Here is a 17,475-nt window from a genome sequence, read left to right as displayed (position 1 = left end):
TTAATACCACTTTCCTTCATAATGTGATCCATATAGGTAATGAATAACAGAGGGGATAATGTACATCCTTGTCTCACACCAGATTTAACATTAAACTATCTTCCTGTACTTCCTTCAATTCTACCTGCTGACTTACAACTCCAATAAAGAGTAAGTATTGCTTGATATAATACCCCATTGACACCATATAACTGTAGCGTATTGAATAGTTTCTCTCTTGGCACCTTGTCATATGCCTTTTCCAGATCGACAAAACTTAAATACAGATCTTTGTTATATTCCCATGCTTTCTCAACTATTTGTCGTGAAGTGAAGATCTGATCCTGACAGCCTCTATTTGGCCTGAATGCAGCTGGTTCTTCGCCAAGCTTTTCTTCCACAATTCTTCTCAACCGTTCCTCAAGTATACTTGCATATATCTTACCAGGAACACTCAGTAGGGAAATACCTCTCTAATTCTCACATTCAGTTTTATTTCCCTTTTTATATATGGGTACTGTTAGAGCTCTAGTCCAATCATCGGGAATTCGTCCCTCTGTCCACACATTCTGAACTATGCAGTGCAGCCACTGTAAGACTAGTATACCACCACACTTCAGCATTTCTGGTCGAATAGTATATACTCCTGCTGCCTTTCCACATTTCAAGCATTTGATGGCTTTTTCTTCTTCAAGTATGGATATGTATTCCTGACTGTATGCCTGTTGAGTGTTTTTTATCACTGTTCTATCACTGCTTATTTCATTTAGTAATTTTTCGAAGTAATTACTCCATGCTTCAAGAAGGTCTTTTTCTCCTGTTTTCATGTCACCTTTATCATCTCTAATTCCTTTTACAGCACTCTTTCCTCCATTTCTGAGCTTCTTCAACAACCTCCAGAACATCTTACCACCTTCTTGATATGTATTTTCTCTGTTCTTACCAAAGTCCTCCCATGACTTTTGTTTAGCTAGTTTTACACAGTGTTTAGCATTCTTGCATTTGTCTCTATATTCTCTAAGAGCACAAGCTGACTTATTTGACAGGAACTTTTGGTATGCTTTCTTCTTTTCCTTCACTGCCTCTTTAACTTCCTGTGTCCACCATGGAGTTCTGATTTTTCTATCCTTGCAGACAACCTCACCACATGCCTCTCTGGCTGAATCAGTCAGGGTTTTCTTCAAGGCTTGCCACTGAATCTCCAAGGTTTGGTTCCTGTTTTCAAACTCTTTCATTTTTCCTTCAATAATCTTTGTGTATTTTAGTGTACAGTTCACATCTGAGAGCTGCTCAACTTTTATTCGCTTTAAAACTTTCTTACATGTTATTCTTTTCAATATGAAATTCAATTTTATCCTGCTCAAGACTAAATAGTGATCGCTTCCAATTTCAAATCCTCTGTACACTCTGGTGTCCTGCACCAGAGAGAAAACATCACTATCAACAGTAACATAGTCATTGAGACTTTTCTTATTCCTTGCCTCTTTTCTCCATGTGAATTTGTGCACATTTTTATGTTGGAACATGGTGTTGATCAGAGGAAATACTTTAGATCAAGTAGTGAGTTATATATATTTGGATCAACTAATTGCAGAGAATGGAAAATGTGAAAAGGAAATATTAAGAAGAATAGAAATTGCTAGATCAACCTTTATTAGCATGAAAAACATTCTGACCTCAAGGGAAATTCACAGAAAAACAAGAATTGGGCTGTCCAAATGCTATGTATGGTCAACACTGCTATATGGAGCAGAAACCTGGAAATTATCAAAATATTGTGAAAATACACTAAAAGCTTTTGAGATGTGGATCCTCATAAGAATTCTTAAAGTCCTATGGACTGCCAAAAAAACTAATTTAGAAATATTAGAGATGATTGGAGAAGATAGGAATCTGATGAATACCAGTAAGAAAAGGAAAACCACCTACTTTGGTCACATACTAAGGCATGAATCTCTACCAAAACACTTCTAGAAGGAATGATACAAGGAAAAAGAAGACCTGGAAGACAAAGAACAGATTGGATGGGAAATATTAAGGACTGGACCTTTTTTTGTCCTATGAAGAATGCAAAAGAGAAGCACAACCTGTACATGGTTGAAGCTCGTGGTAGTCAACCTCCTGGAAGGAGATGCCATCTGATTAAACAAGAGGTCCCTTTTGTATAAACAATATCCTTTGGAAAAACCCACGTTGGAATCCTGAGTAGGACATGAGGAACATTTACTAGGACTTTAAAAGGGTTTTTTTTTCTCATAGAAGCTTGAGTTTTCTCAAGCTTCTATGAGAAAAAAAAAGTTCTAGTTTGTCTAATCATCAGAATAGACAAACTAGCCAGACAGACCCATGGATGAGTCGCGTGTTTGTAGTTCGTATAAATTGGAGGAATGTAATGCTTCCAAGTTAGTTCAACTGTGTCTGTGTAAAATGGCTATGAGAAGGGAACCGATGGAGTTTGAAAGAGGTGTTGTGATGTTGTGCCTATCTGTTGGCAAATTAGGCCATTCCAGGTCAATGCCATACTGAGATGGAAGCGCAGGGAGTTCACTCCAAGTGCTATCCACAGTGGACAACCCAGCACATTCAATGAACCTGACTGTAGGGTGCTATGAAAGATAGTATGTAAAAACCACCACCTGTTGGCTGGCATGTTGAATGTGGAGTTCTGGGCATCAACTGGAATACAAATCTGTACAAAAACCGAAGCTCAGAACATGGGTTTCCATGGTAGGACTGCAATATACAATCACATGCAAATAAGAATTATGCTATAGTTCGCCCACAGATTAGAGACCCTTCGACACTTCTACGCATGTTACAAAAAAGGAGAAAATCCATTCCGATAATAGGGTAATCAGTCTGTATTGTGGGATGAGTTGTTTATTATTACTCGTCGGAAAATTAACATCATTGTAGTAATTATGTTGCTTGTATAACAGTTGGAAAATTTTACTTATGAAGCACATGATTTCACATGTTGGCGACCAATTCGTACGTCCTTCATTTCTTTCTCCCCTTCAGTATGAATCGACTATTCTTGGCAAGTTTCCAAGTGGAGATCTCTAAAGCGTGGGCATACTATACACCCTCTACTAAGCAGATGGATGGGTTTGGCAGATGCCCGGTGAACATGAGTGTGTAATCTCAATTTTATGATTATGAGGTGGCATTGTACTGCCACCTCATAATTTCAACTATGAATTTATGAGGTGTCAGTACAATGGTATAATCCTGTTTTTCTTGGTTCAGCCTCTGACCTCAGTTTTTGGTGACACCAACATTAAACTCAGAGAGATATCTGAACATTCTGGACAATGCAATGCTTCTCACTTTGTGACATTTTTACAGAACTGACTATTGTCTCTTTCCAGACAATGCACCATGTCATAAGGCTGTTGCTATAACTACATGGTTTGTGGACATGAACTTGAATAGTCCCTCCACACACACACACACACACACACACACACACACACACACACGGAGCCCTGATCTCAACCCTGTTGAACATGTGTGGGACGTCTACCCCACAACAGTCCAGTACCTCATTACATACCTACAGGAAGAATGGTCCAAAATTCCCATTAACCACTATCATAGGCTTGTGGAAAGTATGCCCTGTAGGATTGCTACAGTCATCCTAGCAAAAGGAGGTCCTACATTTTGTTAAGATTGGGCACCATGGCTGTTTGTTCCTCACACTGTGTCTGTTGACTTCTTTCCAAACAGTGTACATAGTTATGACATAATTCGTTTGAGTATTTATTGAATATTAATTCAAGTAAAAAAAAAACACCTAAATTATATTTTATTGTAATATATTTTGTATTGTGAAATATTGATAATATGAAAGTGGCCAAGAATTGACCTGAGCTGACATTAGCTATTATAGTTGCTTACATTGCAGCAGAGTAATTCCTGAAGCGGAGGATATTTCTTGCACAGAGGATTTTAAATTCAAGGTGCATCAAAATATTGAAGAAAAGTTACAAATTTTGTTTTACATATATAATTAAGAAGTTACTTTCCTCTATTAAAAGTTAAGTGTTGGCAATGATATTGCCATGCTTGCAGCCGAAGAACCCATATGTGATCAGAGTTTTTTTATAATGTCATATTGCATACATTGACTAGCAGTGAGAGAACACTGATGAATAATAACTAAGAGTGGAAGGAGAGTGCATGGAAGGAAAAGGAAAGAGTGGAAAATTTGAACATTTGGAGTAATATGGATCTGCACTTTCTATAAATTAATATTAAACAAGGAATAAAACAAGTTTATTAAGAGGCACACACACACACACACACACACACACACACACACACACACACACACACACACACACACACACACACACACACACACACACACACACACACACACAATCTTATGGGAGTAATTGATGTGCTGATATTTTCATAGTACTTATGGAATTTCTTGGTTTAATCAAGGAAAGCAAAATAACCTTTCATATTTCCTGTTTTTAGTGATATGGAATAAGAGAAACAATTTTAATATATGTGCCTCCATTATTGTATGTAAGTATTCATATTCTTTATATTGCTTGGAAGAAATAAGTGTTTCTGGTGATGGATATTCCTTCCGCCACTGGATGGGAGGTTGTTTAGTTTCTTCAATTGAATTAGGTCTCTTTGAAAGAGGAATGTGGATGGTTAAGAACAAACTTTCAACTGAGATTTCAGTTGAAAGTTTGTAATTAATACAATAATTTTACATCTTCTGCTTAATCTGAGTTTTTGCTTAAAACACAGTTTTCAGCATGCCATATTTGGCCTGTGTTTTTCACATTATGAATTTGATTACTTCACTCAGAAGCTTGATTCCCAGATTTACTTGTTATATGTTTAAATCAAATGAAAGGGGATTATTAATTTACACTTTAATATCATGTATGTGTGTGTGTGTGTGTGTATTTTTCTAATGAGTGTATATAATTACTGTAAATAATATTTGAATAATTATTTCTTTAGACATACTTGAAGTAATTTTTGACTTCAGCTAGTATAATTATGGACTGTTTGTATTGAGTTGAGCACTTAAGTGTGAGATTAGTAATAGCATTTCCTCAAGATAAACCTGGGTAGTATAAATAATATAAAGAATAATAAAAATTCTACTGACACTTTTTTTCCCTTATAGGGAGTTGGCAAGGTCATTTTAGCTTGATCTAACTCTTTTGGAGACTGAGGTTGAATCTCAATCTCCACCGATAGCCAAACAGGGATAGCTGGTCCAAGACTATCACTAATTACAAATGGCATCTGGTGAAGAGAAGGCAGACAAGTGTTGCTATCTGGTGGTCCTTAACACAATATATTTATTGTCTGAAATAGTATGGGTTCTGTGGACAAAGGAAGAAAAACCAGTTTCAAAAACCAGGAAAAAAATGTCCTCCAGTTGGTCACTACATTTGATCTGAGGACTGCTTTTTTTCCATAGTTACACAGTCCACATAGCATTTATAAAAAATAATTCGAAAAAATTAAATTATTAAAATGATTTATTCAGGTGAATTTATTCATGAAAAAAAATTATTCAAATAATATATACACTCATACTTCATAGAATTAGTTGCTTCAGCTTTAATTCCAAAACAACATACTATCAGAACTTTATTTTTCTTTTTTTAATAGTAGAAACTTTCATTTACCATTACCTGGTTAAGAAGTAAGTTAGTCTTATGTACCTTGTATTCCTGTTTCTTTGATTTGCTTGATTCTCTGCACTGATGATATACTGTTATTTTCAGTACAAAATATCTGTACTTTCATTTCATTAAAGTTAATTACTGTAGTTATTGTATAATTTGTTGTTTATAGTCATGCCACAAGCACCTTTAAAGATTAGTCCTCCTTTCTAAACAAATTTGATAATTTGTAGTTGCACAAACTATATTGACACATGAATGATGTCCATTTGCACACTTACCATTATTTCATCATCAAATTCCTGACATATACCCTAACGGGGGGGTGCAGGATCTTATGATGAAAAGTTATGTTATTACTAACTTCCTATTAACAATTTACCTCAAGATTAGCCTGTTATCTGTCAACATCTCAATATTATCAGATCTTATATTACTGTCTTCTAAGGCACTTTTTATTGTGTGAATCCACCTATATCTTGGTCTTCCTCTGAGTTTTTTTCCTGTAATCATAGCAAATAACTTATTTAGCTAATCTTTCTTCTCCCATTCTGTTTAAGGCCATACCACATGAGATTAGCTCTGCTAACACATTCCTGGATGCTGACAATGTCAAGTTCTTTCCTAATATCCTTGTTTTTAATAGATATTGCCATTGATGCCATCTGTTCATGCCCTTAATCTTTCTCAGGACTCTTATATCTGCAGTCTCTAGTCTTTGGTCAAGTGTTTTACTTCTGACCCAACTCTCAGATCCCCAAGTTAAAACTGGTTTGAACACCGTCTTGTATACAGCTAATTTAGTGTTCCGACTAATTTCTCTCTTATTCCATATGAATTTATTCAATTGACTTCCTACCATACCAGCTTTGTTGATTCTGTTGTCTATTTCCAGATTTCATTTACCATCTTCACTAAAAATCGTGCCTTTTAGCTGAAATGTTTTACTTGTTCCACAGGTTCTCCATTCACAACACAGTTGACATATTCAATGCTTCTGCCTATTTTCATTATCTTTGTCTTGTTATTGCTGACCTTCATACCATATCTATTACAACAGTTATATAATTTAGTCAGGGAATCTTGCAGATTTGTAGTGGATTTATTTAGAAGTATAATATCGTCTGCATAAAGCAGAGAGCTGACATTAACATCTCCAATTTTGATATCAGGTTTAATACCACTTTCCTTCATAATATGATCCATATAGATAATGAATAACAGAGAAGATAATGTACATCCTTGTCTGACACCAGATTTAACATTAAAACATCTTCCTATACTGCTGACTTACAACTCAAATAAAGACTAAGCATTAATGCCCCATTGACACCATATAATTGTAGCATATTGAATAGCTTCTCTCTTGGCATATTGTCATATAAAATCTTTTCCAGATCTACAAAACTTTATTATTATTATTACTATTACAGGCGACTCCAGGGAGTCTTTAGACTCATCGAGGGAGGCCCTAAACATCATGTCTACACAACTATACGACATTCTCACAGTATCTATCATACCTTGCCTTGAACTCACTCACTGTCATAGCACCCACAACAGACTCTGGCAGCTTATTCAACTCATTTACCACTCTAAAGAACCCAGCTCCAACACACCCTTGCTAACCACACTCTTTCCCAGCTTCCATAGGTGTCCCCTAGTTCTCCCACCACCAGTCCTGATCTCAAAAATATCCTCTGAATTAATCCTATAGAAACCCTTTAGCAATTTATATGTCTCAATCATATCTCCCCTTTTCCGCCTATCAACTAATTTCTGCAACCCACAAATCTTCAACTTGTTCTCATAAGGTTCATTCCATAGACCTGCTATCATCTTGGTCACTCGCCTCTGGATCCTCTTCACCTCCTCCCCATCAAGAAGAAACCTAGGTGACCAAATCTCGGCACAGTAATCGAGAATCAGTACAGAGGTACAATAACTTGCTTGTCTCTGCTCGTCAAAGTATTTTTCAACAACCAAGTGAGTCGATGAGCTGATTTAGTCACTTTTGCAATGTGCCCCCTAAATTCACCACCACTCCCAAGTCCCTGGCCTCATCAATCTCCTGGAGTACAGTTCCACCAATGTGGTATACTGCTGCTAATCTTTTCACCCCAAAATGCATAACCTTACATTTTGTCACATTAAATTGACATCCATTCTCCTTAGCCCAGAACTCCAATCTATCCAAGCCGTCGTGCAAGATTTTGACATCTTCTGCATTCACTATTGCCCTACCCAATTTTGCATCATCAGCGAACAAATCAACTATTCCTCTTAGATCCTTCCATATATTGTTAATGAACAAATTAAACAGCACTGGTCCAAGAACAGAACCCTGGGGCACACCACTAGTCACAGGCCGTCTTTTGGACTCTACTCCTGAATAAACTACTCTCTGATATCTCTTCATTAACCACCCACCTATCCATCTCACCAATCCTATATCCATTCCCATATGTTGTAGTTTACGGATTAGAATTCCATGTGGTATCCTGTCAAAGGCCTTAGCCAGGTCCAGCAGTATCACTGTAAACCCATTACCCTTATCCAGTTCAGCTGTCACTGTATTATAAAACTTTAGCAAGTTACTGAGGCATGATCTACCCTTCACAAAGCCATGCTGTCCCCCTGTACAGTATCTTATTTTCATCAATCCATTCCTGTATTTTTCCCTTGACTACTTTCTCCAAGACCTTGACAATGACTCCTGATCGGTTAGTAATTTGCAACAGTAGTCTTGGATCCTTCTTTATGCAGTAGAACTATTTTCCCCTCTTTCCACATCTTCGGGACTAAACCAGACCCGAGACTCAGATTAAACAACATGGTCAAGGGCACTGATAATTCTTTAGCTGCTTCACGTAAGACCCGTGCCGGTATACCATCCAATATACCTCCCCCCCCCCATACAGTATCTCATTTTCATCAATCCATTCCTGTATTTTTCCTTGACTACTTTCTCCAAGACCTTGACAATGACTCCTGATGTGCTGATTGGTCAGTAATTTGCAACAGTAGTCTTGGATCCTTCTTTATGCAGTGGAACTATTTTCCCTTCTTTCCACACCTTTGGGACTAAACCAGACCCGAGACTCGGATTAAACAACATGGTCAAGGGCACTGATAATTCTTTAGCCGCTTCACGTAAGACCTGTGCCGGTATACCATCCACAGATGTATTCACATTAAGATTCTGTAATAGACTATTCACCTCCACTTCATTCATCACAATTCCCTTATAAACTAATGGTTCCTTCATTTTTTCAATGTCACCACCTGGATGATATACTCTTGCAAAGTGCTCGCTCAGTAATTCCATTATATCGACTGATTCAGTGACCTCCTTACCATCGCCATTCCTTAAAATCATTTTGCCGTGTACAGTTTTTTTTTTTTTTTTGCTTGCAGCATATTGAAAGAACTGTTTGGGATTCTCTTTAGCTTGCATAGCTAGTTTCCTTTCATAATCCGCTTTTGCTTTTTTTACCACACTCGTTACCCTTCTGGCCTGCACTTTATACCCTTCGTGCGCCTGCAGGTCACCTCTTTCTTTAAATTCCCTCCACAGTTGTTTCGTTTTTTGCAGCTCAAGCTTAATGGTGTTATTCATCCATTTAACCCCAACTTGTTTTACTATTTGGACCCTAGGTATACAATCAGCCATAACCTCCTGTAAATGCTCCTTGACCACTTCCCATACTCTATCGACATCCAGCACTTGCAGTTGTACATGCCATGGCACTGAACCAAGCAATCTACTAAGCTTGTCATACTTGCCAGCATGGTAATTCCCCATATACCCTGTCTTAATCCAAAATTCCACTCCTTTAGCCACCTTATGATCACCCTCACCAATAGGTGGAAACATGGTCATATTCATTACAGTCAAATTCTCAGATGCTATTACCAGGTCAAGCACTCTCTGACCCCTAATATTTTCAATTACTTGCTGTCTCAGATAGTTATTCCTTAATAATTGAATAAAATCCATTTCCTTCCTCACATGTGTCCTCTCCTCCTTCCAGTCATTGTTACCATAGTTGAAATCCCCCATAATAATTACCCTCCTTCCACTCATTTCATCAATTTGTTTATGCATACTATTTCCACCATCTATTCCATCACCTGGTTTATAGCAACACCCAACTGTATATTTTGTTCTGTCTGTCTCAATCTCACACCAAATACCCTCAAATGAGCTCTTTTCACTATCCTGCGATATAACTTCATTTCTCCTTGGCTGCAGTTCATCAGCTATCATCAATAACACTCCTACCCCAATTTTATTCTCTCTGTCTCTCCTAAACACACTATAACCTACACATTCTATCTCACTAACTATATCATCTACTGTCAGCCATGTTTCACTAATGCTAATAACCTGTGGTCAGGAAGAGCCAATCAAGGCCAAAAATTCTTCCTTCTTGTTCCTAATACTCCTGGCATTAGTATACACTAACTTAAATACAGATCTTTGTTATATTCCCAATGTATTCTCAACTATTGTCGTAAAGTGAAGATTTGATCCTGACAGCATCTATTTGGCCTGAATCCAGCTGGTTCTTCACCAAGCTTTTCTTATACAATCCTTCTCAACCGTTTCTCAAGTGTACTTTCATAAATCTTACCAGGAACACTCAGTAGGGAAATTCCTCTGTAATTCTCACATTCAGTTTTATTTCCCTTTTTATATATGGGTACTATGAGAGCTCTACTCCAATCATTGGGAATTCGTCCCTCTGTCCAAGCTTTCTGAACTATGAAGTGCAGCCAGTGTAAGACTTTTATACCTCCATACTTCAGCATTTCTGGCCTAATATCATCTATTCCTGCTGCCTTTCCACATTTCAAGCGTTTGATGGCTTTTTCTACATCAAGTATGGATATGTATTCCTGAATGTATGCCTGTTGAGTGTTTTTTACCACAGTGCTATCACTGCTTGTTTCATTTAGCAATTTTTTGAAGTAATTACTCCATACTTCAAGGATTTCTTTTTCTCCAGTTTTCATGTCACCTTTATGATCTATAATTCCTTTTACAACACTCTTTCTTCCATTTCTGAGCTTCTTCAACAACCTTTAAAACAACGGGGCCTTGTTTAACCAGGTGATGCCCCAGCTGGCATGAAATTTTGTCATGCTGTACCATCATTTTGTATTTTTATTTAAGCCAATAAGAATACAATTTGGTTTGCTAAATCCCAAATTGCCAGCCGATCCTCGTTCGTTCAGTATCCAGGTAGATACCTAACAGGGTGCATCACGAGAAGGTGAGGATTGGACATTAGGTCAGAAGCCCTAGTCGGTTCTCCACATTCCTTTAAAGGCTATGTCGAGGTCTCCTCTCAGTTATACAGCTTTGACCCTTAAGCACCCCTAATTGATTATTTGTACTGAAGGAAAAATTATTATTGTTATTATTTAGAGATATCTACCCTCACACACCATCTGCATTTAGAAGAGTTATTCTTTCATATTCATTCTTTCTTTTTCTTGCAGCATATCGATAGAATTCTTGTGTACTGTTTTTAGCTTGCAGAGCCAGTTCCTTTTCATACTCAGATTTTGCTTTCTGTATGACAGTTGTGACTATTCTAGCCTGTTGCTTATAATTTTCATAACAGACATCATCCTTATGCACATAGTATTCCTTCCACATCATCCATTTCTTACGAATGTCTTGCTTAATAAGAATACACATTCATTTGACTTCTACACTATTTATTCTTCGAACTCTCATGACACATTCCATCATTTAAGTATTTTTTTTAATTCTTCCCATGCACTGTTCATATTCTTCCCATCCAGCAGCCGATACCATTCCACTTCTGCTTAACTCAGTATACTCCATAATTTCCTACTTTGTAGTTCAGTATGTAATCTTTTCTGAATGGAACATTCATCAACTTGGTCACTTCCCAAGTGAGTACCACATGATCACTGTCACCAACCAGAGGCAGAATAGTTACGTCTTTAACTGAAATGCCCTCTGACACTATAATCAAATCTAACACTCTTTGTCCTCGAGTTCCTTCTGTCACGTGCTACTTGAGAAAGTTACAAATGACAAAAGGAACAGCTCAATAAATTAATTTTCATTCTTCTCATGAGATTCTGTTACCCAATAAATATTTGGATAATTATAGTCTCCCATTATGAATTCTCTTTTCATGCCAATCATCTATATTTATGATGCATTTCTGGTTGCTAGTGATGATGCATTTCTTCATCACTAGCAACCAATTCGCCAGGTCTGTAACAACACCCCACTATATAATTGTTCGTGTTAGATTTCACGTCACACCAGGTGGCTTCAAACTCACTGCCACATGAAATACTGTTAGTAGTACACCCTCTGTCCAAAAAGAAACCGAACTTTTGATAGAAAATAAAATGCAGGCCAATTATAATTATTCAAATCATTTATTTCAGTCAATATACTCTCCCTTAGCTTCAATACAGTGTTTTGGCATGGACAATTAATTCGTTAAATAAGTTTTTTATATCGGTTTTTGGGGATACTGTTGAAGGCTGTGGTTACTGCGCTTGAACGTTTTCAGTGGTGTTGTATCACTTTCCCTTCATCGGCAAATGAAGTCGGGGGGGAGAGAAAGAAGTCGCATGGTGCTAAATCAGGTGAATATGGTGAGTGATCCAACACGCAAACTTAGTTTTTGCTCAAAAACTGTCTCACAATGTTCGAACCCTGAGATGGTGCATTATCATGTAAAAGTGACTAGCTGCCTGCATCACGATATTCATGCCGTACGTGATGACTTCTCGCTACCAATCACTTTAAAACTTCGAGATAAAATTGGCATTCACCATTTGGCCAGTTAGAACGAATTCTTTGTGGATAATGCCCTTGGAATCATAGAAACAAATCAGCAGTGAAGCAAATAAGCGACTTTTTTTTTTCAGATGCCCCTCTTATGGTGGTCTCCACTCAGCACTCTGGTGCTTTGTTTTGAGTACATACTCAAAACACCATATTTCAAGGAAGTTTGAGTCCTTATGAGCGGTTTTAATGAGGTCCTTGCAGTGTTCAGTTCGATGCATTTTTTGGTCGTCGGTCAACTTGTGGGGAAGAAATCATGAATTCAATTTACAAAGGCCCAAACTCTCTATCAAAATGTTGTGCACAGTTGGTTTTGGAATCCCCAATTCATCTTCAATCAATCTCACGGACGATTTTGGGTTTTCTTTGATGAAATCATGCACTTTTTGGATGTGAACTTAGCTCAGTCTAGTTTTTGGACGGCCCGGCTTTTTGACGTCCTCAAGTGTCTAGTGACCACTTCGAAATCGCTTAAACCACTTGTAAACTTGAGTACAGGATAAGCATTCATCACCGTATGCTTTTTGAAGCATTTGATGCGTTTCGGTGAAACTTTTACCAAGTTTAACACAAAAGTCAATCGCAGCTCTCTGTTCGAAACTCATTTTCCGACTATTCGTCAAAACGCAGTCACTCTTGGCACTATAACTTGGCTTCTAATGAAACAAATGTCATAAACAGTTGACACAACACTAATGAAGGTTGCCACTTTCGACAAGAAAAAGATACAACAGGTGGCGTCACTAGTTTGTACTAGAATCATAGGTCTCAACTCTAACTGAATTCAAGTCATCCAATATCATTAGCAGCATGGCTCCTCCTCTTCTATCCTGTCTATCCTTCCTAAAAATATTGTACCCTTTACACTCAATAAGTTAGTATGTCAGATTCTGATAGCCTGGTCTTGCTAATGCCTATAATCTGAGGTCCAAACATATTGACCAAGGCAAGAAACTCTATCCCTTTCTTTCTGGTATTCCTAGCATTCATGTATAGACAATAATTTACCTGCATGTTCTTTTGTATATCTTTGTCTGCAGTCTGCATAACACAGTTGGTCAACTTGCAGATCTCGATTCTTCTCTAGTGCCATATACATGTAGACATCTTTGCACATATTTGATGGGTCCCTTAACCCATCAAATAAAACAAACCTTAACAAATGCATGAATGATGTATTCTAAATAATTAAAAAAAAAAATGGATGATCCATTATAAAAGCATCTCCATTTTTAGAATGGTCCATGCATTCTAAAATACTGATCCATGTATAACTGTTTTTAAAGAAATAAAACATAGCTTCAGTAACATGCTTATTGCTGTTACAACACAGAAGCTGATTTCGTTACATGTCACATATAGTTCATGCATTCGCATTTGAACATGTTGCATTTACAATATGGCTGTGTGGTGCACAAAAAAAGATGCTATCCAACTTTGTTAGGTATATGTTCATAATTTTTGTAAAAAATTTCATATCTGTCATCAGGGCTTGACATATAGGTTTGTCAAGTAAGTAGCTACAAAATGGAATATAAATTAATACAAAAATAGAATATTTCTTTTTATTTAATAAAAAATAACTTTCTAAACAATCTTTGTCTAACTTTAAGCAAACACAGAAGAAAACTCATAATGTAAAGGCTATTCTAGTCTTTACATTAACAAAAATTAATGTAAAGACCATTAACAAAAATTAATGTAACCAATTATATTTTCCAAAAAATCAAATGTTTTTACTATTCTTCCTGCTCTTGTTATTATTGACTCCTATTGACTTATTGCATAATTCGTCAAGCCTTGTATATAATAAGTGATTATTTGAATACTCTTATTTAAGAAAAGTACAGTGCATTTTTGAAATTTTGATTGTTCAGTTGTGTTTAAAAACTTGCCTATATAATTGTTTTCTCCCCTAGATGTTGTATCTGAAGTTCTTCTTCTTTATTGTCAATCTATGAAGTCTGTTATTGCTCATTTTGCTGAATTACTAGATATGGTTTCAATGAATGCATATGACCTTACTCTACTTGTACAAGAAAGAACATACATTGACTCTCTTTACATGTTGGATAGTGAGGAAGAATGGCTGGAAATATACTTTAGATATGCAGAAAGTTTGAGTGATGCTATAGCAGTAGGTGCAGTTCTTGAGTGTGTTAGAGTTCTCAGGTATGTTAAAATATGAGATGGAATAAAAATATAATAAGCTATATTTCTTTTTTTTATATCTTCAGCATTTATGAATGTTCAAGTGTAATAAGATTCATAAAATCATTCCATTTTCTGTTACCCTAATACCATCAACCTTAAGTCTCTGATTTCCAAACTTTATATGTATTGTCCCATACTATCTCAAAAACATTTCCCTTCTATTTTAAAAACTGGTTGGCTAAGTGGTTAACATACCTGCTCTCAAACCAGCAGGCTGTAGATTTGAATCTTATCACAGGCATAGATGTGGAAGATAAATTTCATTGCCTGGTGGGAGACCATTGACCTGCTTACTTGGAGAACTGAAGTGGCTTGGAAAAGCACTATGTATAGTCTACAGAAAAAGGAGCCAAGATTATTTAATGTGTAGCTTGCTCACGGTACAGTTTACTAATGCACTATAGGCTAACAGGCGTTCATGGGTGGGATTTACAAAAAAAAAACTATATGTGTATAGTGTCCATTCTTTTGATTAAATAATTATATATAATGCGAGTGGCGTCACATGCCCATTTTGGGTGTGCTGTTGTGTGGCTTATGCAACTCACACTACAAATTTCACGTCAATTTGATTGCATTTTTATCGATGTATGAATGTTTTAAGAGTGCATAGCGCATCAGTGCTCATCTTAATTGGCCCAATGCAATTAATTGTAGGATAAGTTTGAATACATTAATTTATCAATGAATTGTAACCAAATCTGCATAGAATGGGGAACAATGTGTTTAAGATATATTAGAAAACAACGATCAAGGAGAATGTTGTATTTGGTTAGTATATTTGTCTTTGAATTACTTAAAGGTGTAAATATAATAGTAAATTTGGAAGAGAAATACGAGGCTCACCTCCTTGACTGCAATCATACAATCGGCATAGCTCTGGCAGAAAACAGTAGATTCAGTAGTCAACACTGTTTCCCCATTGTAAATATGGGCAGAAAAGTTATAAATTATTTATAGAAAATTATATATTAAAAACTTATTTATGTTGGCATCCTAAACATATCAGTTTACGTTTCACAAATGCCTGTATTTTGAAGTTTTTTGAAGTTCATACTTCAAAGAACAATGGGATGCAATCTTTATGTGTTGAAAAGTGTCCTCTTCATGAAGCATTAGTATATTGTTTTTAATTTTAGGAATTATACAAAGCCAGGAAACAATTAAGGTGTCTTTAACAGGAATAAATGCAAAAATATGATATCAGTGATATTGCTATTCCATGGGTGTTTACTGCACACCTAGCACACCCTGAATATATTCCCCTGATATATAACTACATGTCAAAAGTCCAAAATTAGAAATTCAAGACATTAAAGGACAAGAATGATTGGAAGAAATCTTTGAGAGAGAATTTATTTATCAGATTTTTTTCTCTTCTGCATAGTATCAAGCATTCTTACAGAGGTTTTTGGTGCATTACCTCATGTGGGCATAGTATTCTAAGATTGGGCAGATATGGGATTTATACAGTGCTAGCAATTTTGCAGGTGAGAGGGTAATGCTTTGAGAGGAAAAGTAAGTAGTTTTTTGTGGAGGCTGAAGAGGCTATGGCTGAGATGTGTTTGTGCTAAGAGGAGGTAGAGGGATCAGTCCAAGAAGAAAAAGCTAATCATGTCTGGTGATTTTGGTATTATTGAAAGGAAAGGGGAAGTGAAATTAGATCTTTTGTGGGAGAAATAATACGCGACTTTGTTTTAGTAGCATTGAAGTTCACAACATTGACCTTGCTCTATGGAAGAAATAGCAAGAAAATCACTGTTTAAGGTATTAATTATGAAGGATATCAAAGCTTCTAGTTAATAGTGCATGCTAGGTTTGTCAAGTAAAGAACAACAATAGTGTACCATCATCAGCAAAGCTACGAATAAGATTTGAGGTCAGTGAAAAAGGTTGCTTATGTATAGAAAGAAAAAAGTGAATGAAATTATAGATCCTTTGAGCATGTTATTTATTTTCAACGGTGTCGATGACAACATAGAATGATAAAAAAATAATATTAATGTATTTGTTGACATTTTGTGGGTATTATATCAAGCATCTTCATAGACAAAAGCAGTTTGTCACAGTATATGAAACAACAGTTTGGTATAATAGTAGGATAGTTAAAAAAAATTTAACGGAAAACACAAAGAACTAGTCTTAATTAGGTGCCATCTATTTTGGAAAAATAGAGAAAAATATTAATAATAGAGTCTCTGAACTTGTCAAAACACCTGATAACTGTCATCCTTCTGCAAATGTCCTTGACTTTTTCTTAACACAGCTCATCTTCCAAATATAATGTGACAATTTCTTCTTGGTAACTAAGACCATAACCTCATCCTAGTTTTTCTTTACTATGAAATACCCTTTGCCCAGCATTCTCAATCTTGAATCCTTTTGCTTTACAAGAATGTCAAATGGAATGACCTCTATGACTTTTAACCCTACCAACGTTCTCCCGATCTAAACACCTGCTTCAACTGAATAATAGAAATAATTCTTCACCCATTCCATCTAGAATTTCTGACCATCATCTTGGTCTCGAAAGCAGCCCAAGAGAGAGAAATTCAGCATTCAAATGGCCTGAGACTAAAACTCCAGCTTTTCACTTAGCCTACACTGCAGTTCCTAACAGCTGCTAAGAAACCATCAAATCTAACTAATATTGAAAGGACAAAACATGCAGGAAACACGTTTCCTCTTGAAATGGCAGGTGCTCACTCTTGTTCATCCAGGTGGTACTTTTGTAAAATCACCCAAAGATAAAGTTGATCTACCTGC

General features: G+C 36.4%; 1 protein-coding gene across 4 annotated transcripts in view; it reads left to right on the top strand.

The window, feature by feature from the left end:
* Als2 (Amyotrophic lateral sclerosis 2) overlaps positions 1 to 17,475 on the top strand; it is a 550,533-nt gene that overhangs the window by 86,222 nt on the left and 446,836 nt on the right. For all 4 annotated transcript variants that reach the window (XM_090415655.1, XM_090415656.1, XM_090415654.1 and 1 more), the window contains exon 7: positions 14,415 to 14,667. In XM_090415655.1, the coding sequence (XP_090271781.1) occupies positions 14,415 to 14,667 (253 nt within the window). The remainder of the gene's footprint in view (positions 1 to 14,414; positions 14,668 to 17,475) is intronic.

The sequence above is a fragment of the Typopeltis vanoorti genome, chromosome 3 (assembly GCF_054136105.1).
Source record: "Typopeltis vanoorti isolate ZY-2024b chromosome 3, IOZ_Tvanoo_1.0, whole genome shotgun sequence".
NCBI classification, from domain to species: Eukaryota; Metazoa; Arthropoda; class Arachnida; order Uropygi; family Thelyphonidae; genus Typopeltis; species Typopeltis vanoorti.
The sequence above is the reverse complement of the archived record's forward strand: the minus strand, read 5'-3'. Positions and strand labels throughout refer to the sequence as shown.